The sequence below is a fragment of the Poecilia mexicana genome, unplaced genomic scaffold (assembly GCF_051168715.1).
Source record: "Poecilia mexicana isolate PSO_F unplaced genomic scaffold, ASM5116871v1 scaffold_4, whole genome shotgun sequence".
NCBI classification, from domain to species: domain Eukaryota; kingdom Metazoa; phylum Chordata; class Actinopteri; order Cyprinodontiformes; family Poeciliidae; genus Poecilia; species Poecilia mexicana.
In genome coordinates, this window is record NW_028263373.1 from 9,256,826 (window position 1) to 9,279,193 (window position 22,368).

At 39.4% G+C, this 22,368-nt stretch overlaps 1 protein-coding gene across 1 annotated transcript in view; it reads right to left on the reverse strand.

Moving 5' to 3' along the window:
• celf5a (cugbp, Elav-like family member 5a) overlaps positions 1–22,368 on the reverse strand; it is a 254,442-nt gene that overhangs the window by 224,992 nt on the left and 7,082 nt on the right. Inside the window, exon 2 of the mRNA XM_088004892.1 lies at positions 10,884–10,966. Coding sequence (XP_087861018.1) covers positions 10,884–10,966 — 83 coding nt within the window. The remainder of the gene's footprint in view (positions 1–10,883; positions 10,967–22,368) is intronic.

Sequence of the window (22,368 nt, forward strand, 5' to 3'; positions counted from 1 at the left end):
TCATACAGGCCGTGACACTCACTGTTGAAAACCAACATCGCAACACACGTGTGTGTGTATATATATATATATATATATATATATATATATATATATATATATATATATATATATATATATATATATATATATCTTTTTTGTATGTGAGTGTGTTTTTTTTCTGTTAAACACCAAACACAGCTCCATAACCCAGATCACAGTTGTGTCACATGATTGCATCTCACAGACTGGCGGGCGAGCAGTCTCCAGCCACAATCAGAAATAGGTTAAACTGGCTAAAAATATCAAAAACATTAATAATTCAGCTTTTTTTGCAAACCTGCACCTCTGGAAAAAAAATAGCACACTTCTCACTGTGAAGTGGCCTAATGGGCGGAGTGCACTGTGGATTATTTTTGCATTTCACGTTGCATCTCCCCTGAAGAGCACACTGTGAAGGAGGGAAGGGGGGGGGGGGAGTCGGGAGTGTCGCGGGGGGTGGGAGAGGAGTCAAACATTATAATGTCATCAGCACTAGTGTCATCTGCTTCTGCAGGCAGGGTCATGAACTTCGGGAGGTTTTTCTAAGGAGATTCTCATTAAATGTCATGACAATCACTTTTACTGTTAAATAATTAAGGAGATAGAATTATTATTCAAGAACAATTCTGCATCCGTTTCCCCCACTTAAGAAAAAATCTGTCAGCAATCTGGAGAAGAAACTGTTTAATCCATTGACTACAACGTATTTTCATATGCTTTTATGTGATAGAACAGGAATGACAATATCAACCAAAACAAGGCCAAAAACGTGAAATAAGGACTATTTCATGGGCAATACGGGATGCACAATTGCATCATAGTTGGGATGCCGGTTGTAAACCTTGAACTTGACATGCCTTTGATGGACCAACACAAAGTCGTGTGTAATTGTTGAGCGGAAGGAAAAGGATATCTGGAAAAGATGAATAGAATTCAAAACGTATGAGGTGGATTTATGTCCTGCCTCATTTGGTTCTTGTACCTCTAAATAAGATTCAAACTAGAAAATACTGTGTACCTGTAAGTAATTTGATCTCTATAAAAATCCTGAACTTCCTTGAAGGCCTCATTGGTTTGTTAGGAAACATTAGCAAACAAACATCACTACAAACACTATGGGGAGCGCCAGAAAGACCAGGGAAAAGTTAAGTAATAAAGCAGAGTAAAGAAATAAAATTACCTCCATGGCTATAAATACATCACTGAGCTCCGTTTAATCCATCCTCCGAATACAAAAAGAGTATAAGACGACAGCAAATCTAAAAAAAACAATATAAATCCAAAACAGTTGCCGATTGCAACTCTGGAGGGGCTGCAACAATCCAAAGCTCAGTCGGGGGAATCTCTTGACACAAAATCTGTCAATTGTGTATTCCACTAATCTGGCTTTTATGGAAAATGGTCAAGAAGAAAGTCATTGGATGAAAGCCACGCAAAATGTTGCTTGAAGTTTGCCACAAGTCAAGTAGAGTTCAGATCGGACCAAATTTTTGTTGGGCTTGCAAACAGCTACACTGGTTGAAAACAAAGACTCCCTGAACACACCACTTCTAGCATGAAACATGGTGCTGTTTGGATGGTTTCCTTCACCAGGTTCAGGGAAGCTGGTTGAAATTGTTGGAGCTACGTACAGAGATATACCGGAAGAAAAACCTGTTAGGAGCTTGAGTCTTTGAATAGGTTTCACATTCCATCAGGAAAACAACTATAAACATACAAGCCAGAGCTACAATGAAATGCTGCAGAACAAGAAAAAAAAAAAAAATCCTGTTAAAATGTTACAGTGAACACCAAAGTCAAAAGACAATTTTTTTTAAGTCTTAACACGCGCCAAGCTGTACATAATCAAAAACATATAATTATATTTAAGTTCCACCAGTTCAATCTGCTACATTGTGTTTGCTTAACTCACAAAATCCTAATAAAATACCTTTTTATATTTTCAACAAAATCTATAATTGAAAGTTAACCACTGGAGACGTGCAAGGCTTGTCGAATAGCATATCCACGACAAAAAAAAAAAAAAAAAAAAAAAAAAAAAAAATATATATATATATTTCGCTCCAACTGAACAAAGCAGGCTTCTACATCTGTTTGGGTGTTAGTGTTAAACAAGTACCGGAGGACCAGTGCCGAGGAAGAAGGTGAGGAAGAAAGGCTGAAGGTGGAAAACGAGCAACTGTGAAACAGCCACTCTGTGCTCTCTGGTGTGTTTCCAGCACACCTGTTTAAGTAGCATGTATGTTTATGAGCGCAAGCGCACGTGCACACATAGGTGTATGTTTTCATGAGCGGGTAGAAGCTGTTCCCCGGGGAGCATTCGAGCGTAAAAGCACTTTACTTTGTGCAACATGACAAAATAAACCAATATGGACTGCACACAAATACACACTCAAGGAAAAAAATAGAACCCATATAGAGGGAGAAGCGGTGTAGTAACGCTGTCATTTGTAGAGTTGAAACCAGATGTCTACAAAGGCAGTACCGTCATTGTGTGGCAGTAAATCAGACCAATCCTTTTCTGTGTCGGGTCAATTAGCATAAAGCTTCTATTTGCTAAATGCCAGGACAATAATGAATTTGTGACTTTAGCTTACATACACTAATATGACTATGTCTTTGTATAGTTCAGATGTAATTAAGTTAATTTGCAACGTTTGAGGCACATTTTTGGTTGTATTTTAATGTGAAACCCAAACTGAGAAAGTCAGCATCTTTCCCACCGTATCTTAATAATTCACAGATGGCAAGATTGTTTCCTTAATCGAGTTAAAGTTTATTTATATAGCACATTTACAACAGCCTCAGCTGACAACATCACAGGTAAATAAATGATAAAATAGAAATACAATTAAGTTTAGTAAAAATAATAAGGCAAATCTGAAATTGGCAGAGATAAAGCTAATAGTATGAAAATTTGCTGCAGCAACCTTCTTTCATCCTTTACTTTATCCCTTGTGTAACATTATGAAAAAGTCACACACACACACACCACACACACACACACAAAAAAGAAAAAAATCAGGCAAGAAATCAGGTTTATGTAAACTGCAAGTGTTAACAGTCGGTGTGCCACAGATGATCTCTCTCCATTTCTGGGAGATTTTCTCAACTAAAATACCAGGCTTTCATACAATTTCAAGAGAAAGTCAAAAACAAAGAAGAAGAGAGACTGACTGTGCTTTCTTTAGATTATTCTCTGTTGTGATGTCCCTCCTGTAAACACACACATACGCAGACAAAAGCACACAGGACCCCTTCACCCATCGGCTAAATTCTAACGAGTCCCCTCTCCCTGACTGCAAGACCTCCAAACCTGCCAACACCGATTGGCTTCATGCAGTCCGGTCTGCTCCGTGCCGGACCCCCACTCCTGCCCACTCAACAAAGATGCATACTGTATACACACACACACACCTACACGCACACACACACAATCGTACAGTACACTACATTCATATCCTGCCAACCTTCACAGAGTGTTGCATTGAATTATTCAGCCTTTGCAGCAGCCTGGCTGGCACACAAGGAAGCTTGGCTGTAGATAATAAAAAAAAAAAAAAAGGTGGATCGCAGGCAGTTAGAAGTAAGAGGGGATATATGATGTTTGCATCCACGTGGGCTCATGTAGCTGTTCCAAGACGTGGAGAACTTGGCAGTTTACGACGTGTCAGGGTATAGCGTCGTGACTTGCGAGCTCCGTAGACATGCCTCACTCAAGCACACAGAAACAAATGGAAACTCACACCCACATGCGTAGAGATGCATTGAGTCGTCCACAGAAGGCCAAGAGTGCAGCCAGATGCTGACAAAAAAAGAAAGCACCGTGCAACAGAGAGACAAAGGGAGACGGAGGCAATCAAGTGGGAATGTTACGTCAAGTGTTGACATTGAAGAAGCCCACATGTGTGTGCTGAAGCTATAATCTTCCCTCTACTTCAATTGGGTTTTTAATGTGGGTGCTATTTCCATAAACCTGCCTCCTGAATCACTGCCAGCCGCTTACACTCCCCTCAGGTCGACAACTACTAATACAACGAGAGAATGCGCGCAGCAGACACATTTCCACCAATGCCTCTCTGAGACAATCACTGTTGTACACAATACAAGCACGGCAAGAGAGAGAGAGAGAGAGAGAAAGAGAGAAAAAGAAACAGAGGTGCTTTTCTTTTTCTTCCTGTGCTACAGCAAAAAGAGACTTGCTGCAGTGGCTGAGATTATGTCTTGGATGTGCTGGATTTGAAGAGCAGCGGTGAGAGGACAGAGTTTCCGAGGAGGGAGGGGGCGGATGGTGTGAAGGAAGCAGGATTTTGTCATGATGCTAAGCTGGGTGGAGTAAATCTCCAGCGGACTTGTGTAGAGAGCTGTGACACTCGCAAGCAACACCAGCTGCTGTAGGAAGAGTCACGGTGCGGCTTCAGATGGCACCGAGCGATCTCAAAATTTCACTTGGTTTAAGACGAAGCCTAATCTTTGGGGTTTAACTTTGGAACGTGATCTTAGTCACTCTTATGATAACGCGCGGGAGGAAAATGCACCAGCTCCGCCTAAAAATAGAACAAAGAAGCACACGAATAATATATTCAGGCGCTTAGTGTCGTGGGCGGCTTGTGATCACGGCAAGCTGCCACGTACACATGTTGTTTGTCTCACCTTTAAACATTACTATCTGTATCTTTACAGACCCGGCTGCTTTCTGCACACGACTAATAGAGCCAAGCAGCACACACCTGGTACACTGTCAGAGCTTTTCCTATTCTGAGGCCAAACTTATGTCAGGCACATGTGTCCCCAAGGTTCCCATCACACTTCACTGCAGGAATCTATATTACAGTTCAGTACACTTCCATTAGGCCATACTGTTCCTTTCAGCTGCTAATGTGCAACAAGGGGGACGTGGATTATGATGTCCAAGAACACCGGTGCTTCCTCCTAATAGTGCCAGGCAGCTGTGAGGTGTTTGTATGTGCAGGGGCAATAAATGCCTCCATATTGGCACCAAAGGGCACACAGATGCACGCAATGTTTGACAAGATTCAGTGGTTTTCATCCAACTCTACATCTTGAACATTATGATCCTGATTTGTGACCACTTTGTGCCTGTCACAAAGTGATAATAAATCTGGTAATAAATAGGGGGTCTTCTTTTACAGAGAATCTGCAGACTGATTTATTAAGTATTGTGCTCTCGGTTTATTGGCAATTTTGTCATAATTTACCATCAAATAAAACACAGGTCTTAGTTTTGTTGTTGTTGTTTTTTATATCTGGCGTGGCTTAGAGTTGTTTCAATGTACATTTGTTTGGAGTCCTAAAAGAAAGATGTAAGGTAAAGTTAAGCATCGCGAAGCCAAACTAGTGAGTTTTTTTTTTTTTTCTGCAATACTATTCTTTTATCCCAAAGGTGAATAAGAATGTGACTACCTGGTCAAAATCATCATATACAAATGGTTTTGAGTGTTTCTACTCGCGATGTATAAAAATTATCCATCCATTCATTGCTGCCCAATGGCGTCAGGGAAAGAGACGGGGAACACTCCGGTCAGGTCCCCAGTTGATCACATGGGAAAGACAGAGGCAAACAATACACACGCATGCACACCATCAAGCAATCGAGACATATGGGAAGAACGTGCAATCTCAAAGCAGAATAGCGCAAGACCAGGATTCAAAGAAAGGACCTTCTTGCTGCAAGCTAAGAGTACTAACTTGCAACTCGCAAAAGAAATATAGAATATATGGAAAAATCTTAGCTAGAAAAACTAAAACTGTAATGAATAATATGTTCTTTTAAGCAGCAGGGGGATTGCTGTTTTTCTCTTAAATCAAATAAATTAAGTGATGTAGATATATTTTTTTTGTTATATTTCACATGTTACTGTTATTACCAGGATATGATAAAAGCATGGCGCTTTTATTCAAGGTTATAATATCATCAGAAACATTCAGCAGCCCAAGCTTAATATGCATCCAGTCCCCAGTGTAAAACAGAAGTTTTACATATTAACATCATTTTCACTCTGTTGTGTGCATTTTAATGCAGGGAGATGCATTGCCCTTGGTAAATACTGCATCTAATACTGCATTATGCACAGTTTGATCACCAGCTAAGCCAGATCATTAAAGATTTTTCAGGGGCATGTCAAAAACCACAGCACCATATATATATATATATATATATATATATATATATATATATATATATATAAAATCTTAGTCAACATTATGCAGACGTTATGTCTGCGATGATAAACGTTCACCTTTCCATGCCAAATGCTTAGAGTGGGTCCAACAGTATGGCAGTCCAATTTATTTCCAATTTATTTTTAATCTTTGAAACAATTACATGGTGAGAAACTATGACAGTAGCAGTAGTTCAACCACTCAGCCATCTGAGCGTTTTGTTTTTACTGGACTAATATCGAGGATCTTCTTTGGATTTAAATCCAAACTGTATTTCTTAGGATGATTTTTTTTGCCGACAAGTTAAACTGTTGTTTCCAAGTGAGCGATGTTACAGAGACAAGAGAATAGAGTTGTGATGTTCAATACATGTGGTGAAAACAAACATTTTTCTCTAAGATTGAACTTCTACCTAGTAGACAAAAGTACAAATTCCCACCATTTTGACAGAAAAAAATTTGGTTTTCTGGCCAAACATTTTTTAGTGACATCAACTTCATCACAACCTTGATGTGAAACAAGTTTTTCAAACATTATGGTAGACAGTTCATATGTTTTAATACCCTTTTAACTTTTCTACATTCTGACTCATTACAATTATCAAATGATTATGCCTAAATTATATTCTGACTTAATGTGATATCCAGACACAAAGTAGTGCAAAACTAGTGAAGTGGTAGTGATATTTAACACACTTTTCACTTTGGTTTTGCTCCTTTTCATTTTGAAAATCACGTTTCACATTCCTTACACTGTTCCGTTTCGCTACTTTGTGTTGGTTTGTCACAAGATATTCCACATTTCCCAGTGATAATAAAGCGACATAAATCAAGCACTTTGATAATTAATGTTGAACCAGCTAAATCATTGCCTCAAATTTTGTGTTCTTCTGGAGAAAAAAAAAACAATCACCAATATTAATAAAGTAACCAGACAAAATATGTTTAGAGGATGAAAGACAGAAAAGAAAAGCTAATAATTTAATGGTGCTTTTCTGAAGGAGAAATTTGTTCTTAGTTTATTTATTTTTTTGTATAATAATTCTCTCATTTAAAACTCATGCTTTATATGCTTGTAATGAGAAATGATGCAAAAAAAAAAAAAACACAAACAAACAAAAAACAAACCAGCTCTAGAGGTTTCCACCTCCCCGCTCATCAAAAACGACAGAGCAAGTCATTTATTTAATAATTCAGAAGACTAGGTTGTTATATTAAACAGTGACCATGCATGTTTGTCAGCTATTTGTGCCAATGGTAATGCTTGTTCTGACACAGTTTTGTTTGTCATAACAATAAACTCTTTACTCCAGGATTTTGGTGGCTTTTCATGAAGTAAATTTAGATAAATTTAAATAGAGCTTGGATGAAATTCTCCTACAAGGCAGCAAAACCTAGTTTTGACAAAATGCAGAGATTTATACATTTAAAAGAAGATCTCTGAAGGTTTTCTAGTTTCCATTAATTAAATCCCAGCCCCTGGCAAAGTGCACATCAAGCAGGACTCGCAAACAAACAAGTGGCGTAACTACTTACCATCAAATAGTCGAGTAACGAGGATCAGGTCGCGACAGATTTAGGGAGCAGGAAAGCTCAAGAGGTTAGTACGTGAAGAGCTCCGAGAAGCAGCAGCGTATTTGTTTTCTTTCCATTTAGGCTCGACGTTATATTTCTTGCTTACGATAATAGTTTGTGTTGCTCCAGTGGCATTGAAAATGGGCCTAGAGGATTCTTTGGGACAACTGGCACGCAACAAAGTCGTACACAGCAAGTGTTGCGTCTATGTGTAGCTGGAACATCAAGCACACACTGTCCCTGTTTCTGCAGACCGTTGGTGTTTGTATGTGTGAGTAAAGCTGAAGGGAACGGAACGGCAGAGCAACCTCAGCCTGACACTCGTCAATGTCTTGCTGTTACATTTCTATGACACGCTCTGTCTCAGGAAGAGCAGCGACAGTGGTGCAGAGGGAGTGGGAGGAAACTGGGAGGATGTAGCTCGGACAGGACCGAGAGGGAGAGAAGGAAGAGGCCGACTGGAGGACTAAAGAAAACTTTCCGTTTTAAAAGTTGTTCTTGGCAACTTTCCCAATCAGGGAACGCATATCCCATTGTGCACAACCAAGTACAGATCATCTTTGAATTCTTGTCCAGAGCTTTTGTTAGTCACACCTCGCAGGAGGTTATCTGAACCAGCCTATAAGTTTCATATCAGTGTGAAGAAGACTCTTGGTAGTGTGTAGAGTGCGATTTTGAAGCCTCAAGCTTGGAAATTTGGTCATTGCCTTCTTGTTTTTAAGCCAGATACGACTATATTTACTAGGTATAAATAGTGTTTTTGACAACTTATCTATTTAATTGAGGATTTAAAAAAAAAGGATTAACAGAACACTAATGAGATTTACTGAATTTATTCAGCTTGAGGCATAAACGTCTTTGGCTTACCCTCTCAAAACTGTATATCCAAATTTATCATTTAATATGGCGATTTAGCCCAGGATCATAATTTTAAAATATGATTTTTTCTTTTCTTTTTTTTTTTTTTTTCAATCAAAATGTCCTGTTTAAATTTAGCCTATTAAGGACTTTCAAAGTCAGGCTTAGTCGGAGTACAACTTTTTAACCCGATCCTGGGTTATGGGTATAAATTTACGTTCCTTAAATGGAAAGCCATACCCACATTCTGACTGAATGGTTCAAACGGATGTTAGAGGATTATTTTCATTGCAGGGGGCCTCCTAAAGTAATGTTTCCCATCTCTGCTCCTCCGGGGCACAACGTCCTACAAACTTTAGAGGTCCTGGTCGAACACACCTGATTTAAGTTTAGGCTGTTTGAACCTTTTTTCATAAAATGTTAAGCTTATTTTTCATTTGACTCTTTGCTGTTGCAATGGGAACACCGAGTTACATACCAGTAAACAGACATTTTTAAATATCACATTTTCATTCCTTATTTAAAATGTTTAAGTTTATGATGGGGACTCGGGATTATGCAGGTGACATTTCACCCATATCGATTTGTTGTACTGTTTGGTTGTTCGTATATGTGCGTGTGTGTGTGTGTGTGTGTGTGTGTGTGTGTGTGTGTGTGTGTGTGTGTGTGTGTGTGTGTGTGTGTGTGTGTGTGTGTGTGTGTGTGTGTGCGTCTCTGTTTGGCTGAGCAGAAAAATTGTAACCATGCAATTATTTTATATAAGGCATGAACCAGTCAGGCTGTTCCAGGCCAATACCAATTTCTGTTTGTTCTTTGAGGTCTGACTCATTAATTAAATGAACAATTGTGATTTGTATTCCTGGGAATTACGTTGTGTAAAAGAGAGGGACTCTAGTCCATCCGTCGGTTCACGTATGGACCAAAAATGGTGGGAAATGTTTGTGATATGTCCTATTATTTAACTAAATCAATCAAGTTTTAGAGTTGATCAGCGTAAATTCTCCTTATCAAAAAATATTATATTAAGGCAATCCTGTGAACAAGTATTCATTGTCATTTAAGAGAAGTGGACAGAAAAACGTGAGCTTTGTGTCTTTCAGAAATATCCTGGTTCTTTTTGATCAGGGCGAAGGTTCGCTATCTTGAATTTCTTTTAATGGTGTTAATTTATGTTTGCAAATGGGTTTTTTTTGGCATAAATTGTGATTAATAAAACAGATTCTTGTACTTTTCCTTTTTCCACCATTCCTGGATGATGCTGAATGAATTTTTAGAAATGACAAGTCACAAAAAAATGAGAAAGACAAGAGCATTATTATAATGTAGAGTATAAGACTGATTAAATATAAATCACAAATGTAAGATGTACATCTGGGAGTTAGATAAATTTACTGAATAGTAAACCTAAATGTAAATATATATATATATATATAATAAAAAATCTCCTTTTTGTACAAGACTGGTTCAGAAATTAAGTTTCCTTGAACGTAGCCCAGTCCTACCGGGCAAGAAAAATTTTCATCATTTCTCTTCTTTCCTATTATTTAAATGCAGCTCAGAGAAAAAAAAAAAAAAAAAAAACAGAAAATGCCCTCTAGCCTCATGCTTGGTTAATTTGCAGGATAAATGAAACAACTTGTTTTTCAAGGAAGCTAGTGGAAATAAAGGGCTCTACATCAGTAGTTGTGGTCTCCTTCCAACTCTAAAATAGGACTTTTGGTTGCGTGTGCCAGGGTCTTTGTCTTTGGGTCTTAGGGCTTGTGGGGTTTATAGTTATCTATTGATGCAGTTTGGTACGACCCAATTGTCTTATTTCTGTCACTGTCTTTTTAAACACTGATCCAACAAATGCACACGGGCGTGCCAAAATGCACGTACAGCAAACAAAATGCAAAAATAAGATTAATGCCTCTTCACAGGGTTTTATTGAACTCTAGACTCTGAACTACAGAGCTTTCTATTTCTATACCATTCTCTGCTTTTGGTTAAAAGGTATGAGGCAGAGAAGGTTCTGATCAATGCTCGAGAATATCCCCTTGAGGAGAGACACATGGAATAGTTGAAAACTGGCCTTCAAAAGGCTAGGCTATTGATTGAAAAGCTTTCCAAAGTGTTTTTCATCTCTGGTGACTACAGAAGGATAATACCGGCTGGTGTGCAGCCGGGTGCAGATGGCACCGCTGACCACCATGGAGGGGAGAGAGGAGGAGTCAATAGAGGAGGGGGAAAAAAAAGACAAATACGTACCCCTGGCAGTGTTTTCTGTTCATGGAGGGCGTTTTGGGCCTTGATGGCAGACTCACGGGCGCAGTAGGTGAGGAATGCACAACCTGAAACAAATAAATAGAACATGGCACACAGATCAGACTAAAACAGGAGTTCGAATCGCATAAATGGGCATAGCGCTTACTAAATACACAAATTTGAATTTGTAAACTGTAATGAAAATACACATTGCAAAACACATTGTGTCACAGTCAGTCAAAATATTTGCAACCTACAAATATTCTTGGAATAAAGAAAATTTAGCATTTGTACTCTCAAGGGAAGAAGGAAACAACAAAAAAAAAAGCCAATTGTCAGGTGAGTCCAGCCTCCCTTCTCCCTTTGCTACGTCCTGCCCAAACCTCCTTGCAAGCCATGCCATTGTCCTCCTCATCCTGAACAGCTCTGACAGCAGAGGAGGTAAAAGAAACAAGAGAGTGGAAAAATATTCAGAGGGACAGAAATAGAAAAAGAGAGACGAAGGAGACAAGCTCAGAGACGCAGGAAAAAGGGTTGAGTGGGGGTATTGCTGACAAGAGTCGAAGGCAGGTCAGAGACAGGTAAAACTTGGAGGTGAATTTCTGAGCACAACATGTCAAGTGTGCTGCCATGTTCTCATGAGCACACAGACATGAGCACATGTGAATGTAGAGTGATACGGGGCAAGTTTGACCACAGGTCTAGTGAGTAGATGGGATCAGCCAAAAAATAGGGGGAAAGAATAGAAATGCCTGCAGAGTGAAAAATCTTTGCAAATTAATAAAATAAAGCTCAACATTTAAAACATATATTTAAAAAAAAAAAGAAATTAATTCTCAAGCTAAGACTAATTGAAGTTAAAATAAAATTATTGACCGACAACAAATTTGGACAAAAAAGGGACATTTTTGTAAACCCGTTAAAGTTAAAGTCATTATTTTATCCTTCTTTACACAAGAAACATTGCAAAAAACATTGATTTATGTCACAATGTGATGGACCCACACCTGGCATGTGTAACTTAGGTTTGTTTTATTGTCACTGCACAAAGGCACGACAGTGAAATTGGCAATGAAATGTCCATGCGTGTCCACCAGAGCACACAGGAAAACAAAGGAAAAAGATTAACGACTGATGAGCGAAAACATCAATACGTCAAGTTATGTTTGCTGTGACGTCACTATTTCATTTCTTTTTCCAGATGCAACAGCTGCCTGTCAATCTGGGAGATGAAATTGCAATGCACTATAATTGCTAGCTGAATTTATAAGAATTCAGCTAAGGTCAGGCCGACCTTCTGTTGGAGCCATTTCAAGCACTTGATATGCCGAAGTGAGTCAAGTAATGACCATATCTGACATGTAAAAAGCACTTGCACAAAATTCAAAGCAGGGTTCATGCGGCATTCTGCATCTTTGCTGTCATGTTTCATCAAATCTAAAGAGTCAGTGTCGTTCTGGTTTAGTCTGAGATCACACTACTATATCGGATGTGTAGAAAAATGACACTGGAGTTCATTTCAGCTGAATTTGCTTATTGGCATGTAATATGCAGTTGTATGATTCAGGCAAAAAGAACAAAATTATGAACCCTTAAATCACTTTATATTTACTCAGATTCATTTACAAATGGAGGAAATGTGCGTTTCCAACATAAGGAATGCCATATCCAATCTAAACCAGTGCAGAGACTAAATGTAATTATACCACACATCTGTACGCATTTAATACACTGAGAGGCAAAAGCAGAGCTGAGAAAAATAGCCGCAGAGGCAAAGAAATGTGGGAGAAAGGAGACCGAGTATTGAGGCAATCATTTTCGCCCTGACTATCTGGATAAATAGATTTGCTTGTGTTCTATTAATGAGGTTCATATGGGTCAGCATGCATCATATTTCTGCCACTCTGAAGATGGTTTATTAGCAGCCCTTGCATTCTGGATCTCATTTCATCAACCAAATGTATTCAGTGGGTGGTGATGTATTAAGTGTCTTTACACGGACAATATTCCAGTCCATTTTTCTTGCCTCATACAAGATCGCTTTTATTCATCCATGAACCATATTTCCTGTGCCTTAACAGAGCGCGGCTGTGTCTCCAGTGCAGCGCCGACGGGAACGCCTCAAAAAGTTTTGCATGTGCTCTCCAAATTTTAATATTATGTGTTAAATATGAGGTTGTGTATTTTATGAAGTGTCAGCACGCTGCTGGCTGTGAAAGGCAGGCGGTAATGGAGTTTTTTAAAGGGTCGGGACCTTTGAGGTCGCCAACTGTGACCCTGATGTCATCATCCCGGACCTCCTGTGTCCCAGCAGCCCTAACCTAATGATTTTCAATTGCCATCACCAAGTAAATCACTCAATTAACCACTGAGCTCTTCAAAGGATTGTCACTCTCCTGCATCAGCGTGCAAAAAAACAAAAAAGCTACAACGATGCTGAAAGCCGCAGTTTTGGGCTTGTTTGTTTCTTTAATCAGCGAGGGTAAAATGGAATGGCTCTATCAGGGCTCTTGGTTTTCTTCTTTCTCATTTGGTCTCTCTGGGCTTGTTGTTGTTGTTGACAAATGGTGCCCCTATCTCTGAATACGAAACAAGTATTTTGCATTACAATCAGAAAGACGATTTATTTGTTAATGTGTAATGCATAGGGCTTTGCGAATAAATTAATAACAACCACAACACTGTGAAACAAAAGAGAAACATGAACTCCATTTAAATGTGATTCTGTGCTCTTTAATGTATGGCTTAATAAGAATTTGCAGGCCACAGGCAAAAAGGCTTTAACAACTCCATAATTGGAATCCAAACACGTACAAATTGCCAGAGCTGCATTGCATACCAAATGCGGAGAGAGTGCGTGTGGGAGGGGGGTGGAAGGGTGGGCATGATGAAATTGTTTGAAACACAACAAAAAAGCCACTGTAATCAAAGCCTGCTGACACAGCACCGGGGGAAGCCTTCCCACTGTGAGGAGATGATCCTCTGCATCATCTGACAGAAACCTAGCACAGCTTTATCTCACACATTGATTTCAGCTCCAAGGAGAAGAAACTCTTTGCAATCCTTACCTCCTCTCTGCTCTCTCCACGCTTGCCTCTCATCACCTACTGCCGCTCCAGGTTTGGTACAAAAGAAATCTTCCGAATCTCACCATCTCCGCTCTACTTAATTGGCATGTAATTAAAAGAGTGTTGGCTGGGAGACTGAGCGAAGCGCTCTCCCTTCACACGCGTCGTTCCGATTGTGGCGTCTGAGCTGCACCCTTTGCCACTTTGTTCCCCTCAGAAAGCCAATTGTCACTGGCGTTTTGGATTATGATATTATATTTCAACACAGAGGGTTTAAAGTAGTAAAAGGCGGAATCCCAGATCTATTTCCTACATACGCATTGTTGTATTGTGACTTCCTATTTTCATATTTACATGTTTTAAATTGTTCTGCTCATTGCACATTTCTTTGGTGTTTTTTTCCTATAATTTATAAGGTTGCCTTTGCTATACAGGTTATTATTTTTTATTTGTTGTTATTATGTTTTCCCTTGTGAGAATCTGCATGCTTCCATTTTGCCTCTCACTTTCCAGCTATCACATCTATTCTGTTCTATTCTACTTTTTTTTTTTTTTACCCAGAAATGTAAACAGTGACAACATTTTTTTTTGTTGGAGTATACTATGTTATTGCATTATGGGGATAAAAAGTCTTAAAGTTGTATTTAATTGTATTATATTCTCAAAATATAGTATCTGACCTTATTTCCATCCCCGTTTTGGCCAGTTAATATAAAATATATAACAAAACCAAAAAAAAAAAAGCTCATTAGTAGTCTCCTGGTAGTAGATACTGCATTACACATTAGTTACATGACCACTTATTAAAAGTAGCATAAAGTATATTACAAAATGTCTCACTGGTAGGCATAAATTTTCACCAAATCTTCATGAAATGCTCCACGTCAGGCGACGCCAGGCTATACCCAGAAAAACCAGGTACATCATGACCAAAACTGACCAGCACCGTCAAAACAGCAATTATTTTATGTTGTTTTCATCTCACTTTTTCTAAGTATTGGACATAAGTGAAAATGGCGACCATTGCCCTGAACATGACTTCACCTAAATAAAAATAACTACAATAGCAAAATTCCAGTAGAATAAGTGTATAAAAGCAAATTCCTAAGAATACTGACTTTGGATATAAAAAAAAAAACATCATCAGATGGTGTCTGTTTTGACAGAAGACGATAAAAAGTAAAATGTGGAATTTCCAGCATCAAATGAAATCCAATACTTGACTCTGGTTGCATTTTCTGCACATTTTAACATGCTTTTAAACACTTTAAAGAATATTAATAACCATGATTAATTTACACAAAATAACAGCAATTTAAAAATTTCGTTTTAATATTACTTATCACAGGGTTTGAACTGATACGCTCCAGAGTTAGCTCTTTGTGGCCAGTGCAGTGATGCCCAAAAAGGCAGGGTATTATGTGACTTGACTTTTTTTTTTTTTTTTTTAGCTTTATATCAACAAAAACATGACTGGCAGGTAAAACTAATCAATAATTATTAAAATCAACTGATATGAAAAGCTCATAATGTGATATGGTTTTCAGCCATATCGCTCAACGCTAGATTGTACATTTCATACAACAAAGAGCAGATGTAAAAATTTAAATTTTTATATAATTCATCCAGTCAGTTGTGATTGTTGTCCTGTATCTATAAGCAGGTCCGAACTTGTATCAACTAAAAGTGACTCATCACCACATGGTGACTAAATTAACTCTGTTCTGCTGAATAGTCAAATCTGAATGTCAATTTCAGTGGACGTAAATTCCTATTTTCGCTTCACCTTTGGCATCTTCATCTCATCCATGTTCTGTGTCGTTTTGCCCAGAGGAGCCAAGCTGCCCCAGTGTGAAAAAAACGAAGTGTTAACTTGCTCTTGCCGCGGCATTTTCTTGGCCAGAAAGTGTGGATTTAGCACAAACAGAGCCAGTCCTGGCACTGATCTCGTCTGTTAGCTCTCACATCATTTGCACTTTTAGGAAAAGGCTCTCACTTTTGGTAAATCGTTCGCTTACATCGTTAATGGTCATGTGGGACTCTGGAGAACCTTAAGTGGGAACGGAAGATGAAACACACATCGTGAGCAGTGAGACGATGTGCTGATGACCTGAGTCACTGCCAGACCTGAACACAGTTAGCTTACTGATGCAGGCTGATCATGAGGTGGGTCATCTGTTTGGTTCCAGGGAACGTTCCAGCAGATTCAATCGGTCCTTATGATCACAATATATACTGGACCTGACAATACACTACTTTTCAGAGTGACAAAAGACAAATAAGTTTCATTAAGCGGAGCTTGGCAGGAACTTACCACACTGCTCTCAGTCATTCTTCCAAGAACAATATTTTCTCTGTCCTGGCCAAATGGGCTTGTAATGATGGTATAATAAAATCTGTAGCCTGGCAGAGCTTGTAACTCCTAATTAAAATAGACACTAAGGAAGCCAGAAACTATCCTGTACAAACATCTGTTGATCATGAATTCAAACCCAATCTTCTATCGCCCCTCATCAGTCAGCCCGTCCCGTTATCTGCTGCATCCGGCTTCAAAACATACTTCATTTCTCTTCCCCTTACGGGACCCGCTCCCATTATCCCATCACCTTGAGCAGTAAGCTGGAGGACTATGAATCCTGCAGAGGAACCGAGAAGCATCAATGTATATCATGTGGGTAAGAAATAGTCCCCTCACCCTCCGTGGTATTCTCTCTGACCCCTGAGCGGAGGATCTCATCCATTGATTTGTTGCTACTTGCTCTCATAGAGTATACTATCCTCCTAGAATCAGTCAAACAGATCCATAAGGAGCACATCCCAAAGGAGTGACTGTGTTGGTATGAGTGTATTTACAAGATCTACCATATATACATGTATATGTTTGTATTAATTGTTTGATGTCAAATAAATGCAGCAAACCTACTGTACATATATTTCAGGGTAAGAACAGATATAATATCCATCCATGTAGAGAAGTTTTCACAACTTTTCTGAATTTAGTTCATGGTTCTGAGGTTGTATAGTTCTGTCCAGGCACAATTTGCATAAATCAACCATTAAAAAATTCTTTCAAAAGTTGATATGTGCCAACTTGTTTCTGATAAGAAAATAGTATTACCAAGCAGCTGATGCAGGCGATGACATATCTCACTGGACATTTCCCCATCCTCAAGTCAACTAAACCGTCTTTTAATACGTGATCGAAGGAGTCTTCCACCCGTCTGCAGCGTTACACTATTAAAGCGATTGCCCGATCTATAGAGACATCCAGCGAACTGCATCCCGGACGAGCAGGCTAATTGACACTGTTAATGGATGGAGTTTCTTGTGGCTGTAAATAATGTGTAGGTTCACACTTACTGCCTCCCGCTGTGTTACTTCTGGGAGGTCAACAAGAGTTTACCTGCCAAGTGCCGTCTCTCCAAGCCGTTGTTCCTCCCTCCCTCCAAGGCTGGCCCCAGCCAAGGGATTTACAGAAATCAATAAAAGTTTCTCTAAGCCGTTGCCTGATTCAAACTCAGAAAACTACATCTCCCCGTCTTTATGAACTGGAATGACCACTCACAAAAACAAACAAAAATACAAGTAGGAAATAGTAGGAATCTTTCTTTGCTCGGTTATGGCTGTTTACCATATGCCATCCATTGTATTACATAACAGCGCGAGAATATGTCAAACTGTTGTAACATCCTTGTGTAATGTCTCTGATTTGCATATTAGACATAATATGCCAAATGATTCCTTTCCTCTTGCTAGAGGTGAAAGACAGTGCAGCCTTTGAGACATATCAATAGATCTTAGACAAGCTACAATCATAGATGACTGGCAGCTGCAAAATGACTGCAGACTAAGAGAAGGATCAGGTTCTAAGCCCCTTTGATTTTACAAATTGAAAGTTACCTTAAAAGACACAGCTTCAAAGGCCCAGAAGGTGCATGGATGGACTGGTTGCAAGAGGAGTACGGAGGGAAGGCATATGTCTTTTCTCCTCATCTATCAGTAGTATGTCTAACCTACTTATGTGTTTATAATAGCTATCATGAGAATGGACTGCTGGAACAAAAAGAGCTTTGTCTCAGTCGTTTAAATTGATGAAAGATGCCTTTATTTGTTCATCTGTTCTTAATTTTCTTTCTCTTTATTGCCTATATTCTCAAACTGTGGCACAAGTACAACTGGTGGTATATGCAGGGCCAAATGAAATCCATTTTATTTTATCATCACTTTCATCGTTTTTATTTGTCTGAATTCCACTTTGTCCATTCCACTTATATTTACTAACCCAAAAGGTGTGTAATTATGGAGTGAATAAAAACGATTTAGCAAATCGATAGCCAGAGATCTACGTTTACTGTAACGTAGATCTCTGCTGTGGCTCAGCAGAGCATCGAATGAAGCAATGTCTCCTTCCTCTCCTGTCTTAACTAGTGGCTATGTCAGGCCTTCTTTTGTAAAGAACTAACTATTTAATTAGTATTACCAAACCAAAGTAAGGCAGGTTAGGTATAAGCAACCCCTGCAGGGAAGGGAGAGGAAAAAGCTAAATCTACTCATATCTAGTTATTGCTACACCAGCCGTCATATACAGAATGCATTGCCCTGTCAGTCACAACCCAAGGGGGTTGTGTGCTTATATTAAAATCTTCAGATTAAAGCCTAAAGCTGTCTCCTTTAATGAACAACCATCCTTTAAAATCCGTCTTCTTTTTCCCAAGCAATATGTAAAACAACATGCTGTACTCCTGCATAGTGATATGTTTACCAAAAATGTATACTGTCCAACGTTCCTGTCTTTTTATTTATTTATCTCATGTCACCACTGGAGCTGAAGAAGACTAATGATTACCTCTAATGGTGTGACTAACAAGCAGGCACCAGGGCGTTAATTGCATCGACTTAAATTTCCTACAAACCACATTTAGCCCAGAGGACACCAGAAATACTGTTCTCCTAATGAAGATGTGACGACAGACAGACAGACAGACAGACAGACAGACAGACAGACAGACAGACAGACAGACAGACAGACAGATAGATAGATAGATAGATAGATAGATAGATAGATAGATAGATAGATAGATGCTAATAAGACAGAGGAACATGCTATCCATTAATTAGTTTGAGGAGTCTTTTTTTTTAATTAAATCCGATCTTCTGCTGAACATTAAATCTCAGATCAGGTTCCACGTTGGAGCGTGCATAAAGTCCATATACTCTCCTCATTAAACTAAATTAATATTGGATGATGAAGAAAGAAACACAAATTCCATCTCTCATCTTCCTCCTCAACACAGTCTGGCAAGCAGTTTTGCTTTCATTGCAGAGTGAAATACGGGAAAATATGAGGAAGAAATGCAAATGCGACACATCTCTGGTACAAAGCCTCAAACAAGAAACTGTTTGTTGCAGGATGGATAGATGGATCCATCCATCCATGAAACATACAAGGATGTATGTTTCATCCTTGTATGGATGAAACATACAAGGAAAAACGATGGAAAGGGCTAGGAAACGGCTCTGTCCCCCATAGCTTCTTACACAGTCTCCCCCCTTTTATTCTTGTCCTCTCTTTCAGAGCGGAGTGCGGGAGCCGTTTTTTGGGTAACGCTGGCAGGCAATCAGTGATGTCATGCCAGCAGTGCAGCGATGCCAGCTTAACCTATTTTACCACAGAAATACCACACAGTTCCTATTTATAGCACTGCTGAGCAGCGTGCATCTTCTCACGTCCTGCATGGACTGGAGGATGCACAGACAAGTTTTTTTTTTATTTCTTTTTTTTTTACCATTGAGGGATATCTGTACATAATTCCTACTGGTGACAAATGTCTTTAATTTAATTCAATAAAGATTATTTGTGTTGTCAAAATTGCAACATACGTGTTTTTCAACTAATTGGTTATTATGGAATAAAATTAAATCAAATGAGGAACATTAATTGGCGCCGGCGGTTTCAGTGGCAATATTTGGATTATTTCAAATTGCTGCCATGAGAGAGCTCCAGGTGATTATTTTATCTGCCGAACCAGGCCTCTGCTCCTCCCCCTCCGCCATCCATGCATCCCGTGCTCTTGTGCCAAAATGCCACTCACCCTGTGTGACTTGCCCTATGTGTCCCGAGCTGAACCATCACTCCTTTCTCCCAAAGCCTCAGGATAAAAGCTGCCATTTGTTTCTGCATCTCTTGACAAACACTTCATCTTTTTTCCCTCCTCCACTTATCCATCTGCCCATACAGCCATTGTTCTGTGCCATGTGTCTGTCATTTGCCTTTTGGGCCCCCACCCCTTCCTCTGCATGCATGTGCCCGAGCACGTTGTCCAATTCCTCTCAGTCACACTGGGCTGTGTGACAGAGAAGGATTGGTCGGCAGTGCTGAGGCATATCCACAAAGCGTTGTGTTTACATGCACTCTCAGGCAGATACAAGTTCGACATTCATGCATTGTTCATTCGCGCCAACATCAAGGGCTCAACCGTTTGGCAATCAGAAAGATGTGACAGCTTGACTAATCTGTGATTGTTTTTTTGGCCAAAACATGGGGGTTAGCAAGCCCTCCAAGGGCAAAGCACTATAAGGCAAGACAAATAACTTATTATTTTTCCAGGCTTGAACAAGGCTTTGTCGCATGAGTTCTCCGGGACTGTTCCAAAATGGAGAAGGATTATCACAAAACACTGCCTTAAAATCTTCTCTCTCCGCCCTATTCCCATTTATTTTATTTTCCTTTTAGAATGAACAGCGCACCGCCAGGCTCAAGCACAACTTCAGCATTAAATAACATCCAACCTTCCTGCTTTGGTCGTACCTTTTTTTCTCCCCCCTTTGTACCCCATAGGTTGGCCTCGGCACGCTGCAAACAAAACATACAGGCGGCAAGCTTCTACATCTCGGCCAACTCTACCTATAAAAAATACATGTGAACGAAAACAGATTCAAAATAATTCAGTTCACACTCTTCGTTGTGGCAGGTCCACCTCTAGAAAGTTGTCAGAGGGATGGGCAGAACTACACAAAGCCACAGCAGGGTTTCTGGAGTTTCATTATGCGCTGTTGTCTTATTTAGAGAGGTCGTCAGTTCCCCAAAGGTTTTCCCAATGATCTAAATCTGGGGGCTGATATGTCCAAGGAGGAAACCATATGTGTCTGGGAAGCTATTATGTTGATTTGGCCATCTATTTTGAATTGCCATTCTGTTAAAAATCCCATTTTATGGTTTTTTTTTATTACAAACTTCCTGGGATTTCAATAAGGTCCCCAGGGCCTTTGGAAGACACCAGCCCACAGCAGGACAGATCCGTTACTGTATCAGAGTGTGCATTAGCGTGCTTAATGCAGTATAAAAACAGTGGTAATGTCATTAAGAAACTATTATTTTTCCTTGCAATGAACCCAAAGCAAAAGAAAAAAAATTTAACACTGCCAAATATTTCTTGCAAATCATTCTGCTATCACAAGATTCACTAATATTATCGCTTATTGCAGGCTTTCCTAATATCCTGCAGCCTTAGTTTTCTGGGAGTTCACCACAGAGTGCCTAACAGGGGTAGCCATTCAGCCCTCCCTCAATTCACTAAATCATAATGAGCGTAGGGTTTTTAAATTGTCATTCAGACCAAGAAACGAGTATTTGGGGCTTCTTCAAAGGCCAAAAAATAAATAAATAAATATCCAAAGAACTTGCTGTACGCACAAGTGATTGACATTTCATAAATAAGTCTCTCTGATAAAAGTTTTTTTTTATTTTTTATTTTTATGTTATTTCTTAGACATGTCTGCACATGTACACATGCTTCAGGCGCCCATTAAGAGCAAGCATATTCCACAAAGGTCATGGAATACCAGTCCTTACAACGTGCTGAAAGTGTTATATACTGCAAGCCATAATAAATGTTGCATTGGAGCAGGAAATCAATCCACCTGAAGGCTCTCTCAGTTAGAGATTAACTGAGAGAAAAAAAAAAAAGAAGATGCGTAGAGAGAATAAAAGTCAGGTGAGTCTGGCGCACAGACGTTAACTTCCACCACAGCTTTTCCTCGCCGGCATCTGAGATTGCCAATCTCTATGGGGAAAACAGCAGAAACAAGCAAGGGAGAGGGAGACGAGTGAGGCAGTGCGCCTCATCCTGAACTCAGGACCCATAGCGCCTGTCAGTACTCGTTGAGCTGCTGCATCTTTTATGAGGAAAACCCTGTTGCTTATTACAATATTTACAGGCATTTAAAGATTGCAAAGCGGTGTTTTTACTGCTTGGCTCAGTGACTTTTGCTCACCAGCCCTGACACAGGTTTTTATTCCACATTAGCTAAATTAAATCACTGCAAATAACTGCATAAAGTCTGAAACTAGCCTTTCCTCTCATGTGCTGAGCACAAAGTCGGAAGAAACGCTAAACAGTTCGGACATTATTTCTCCTTCC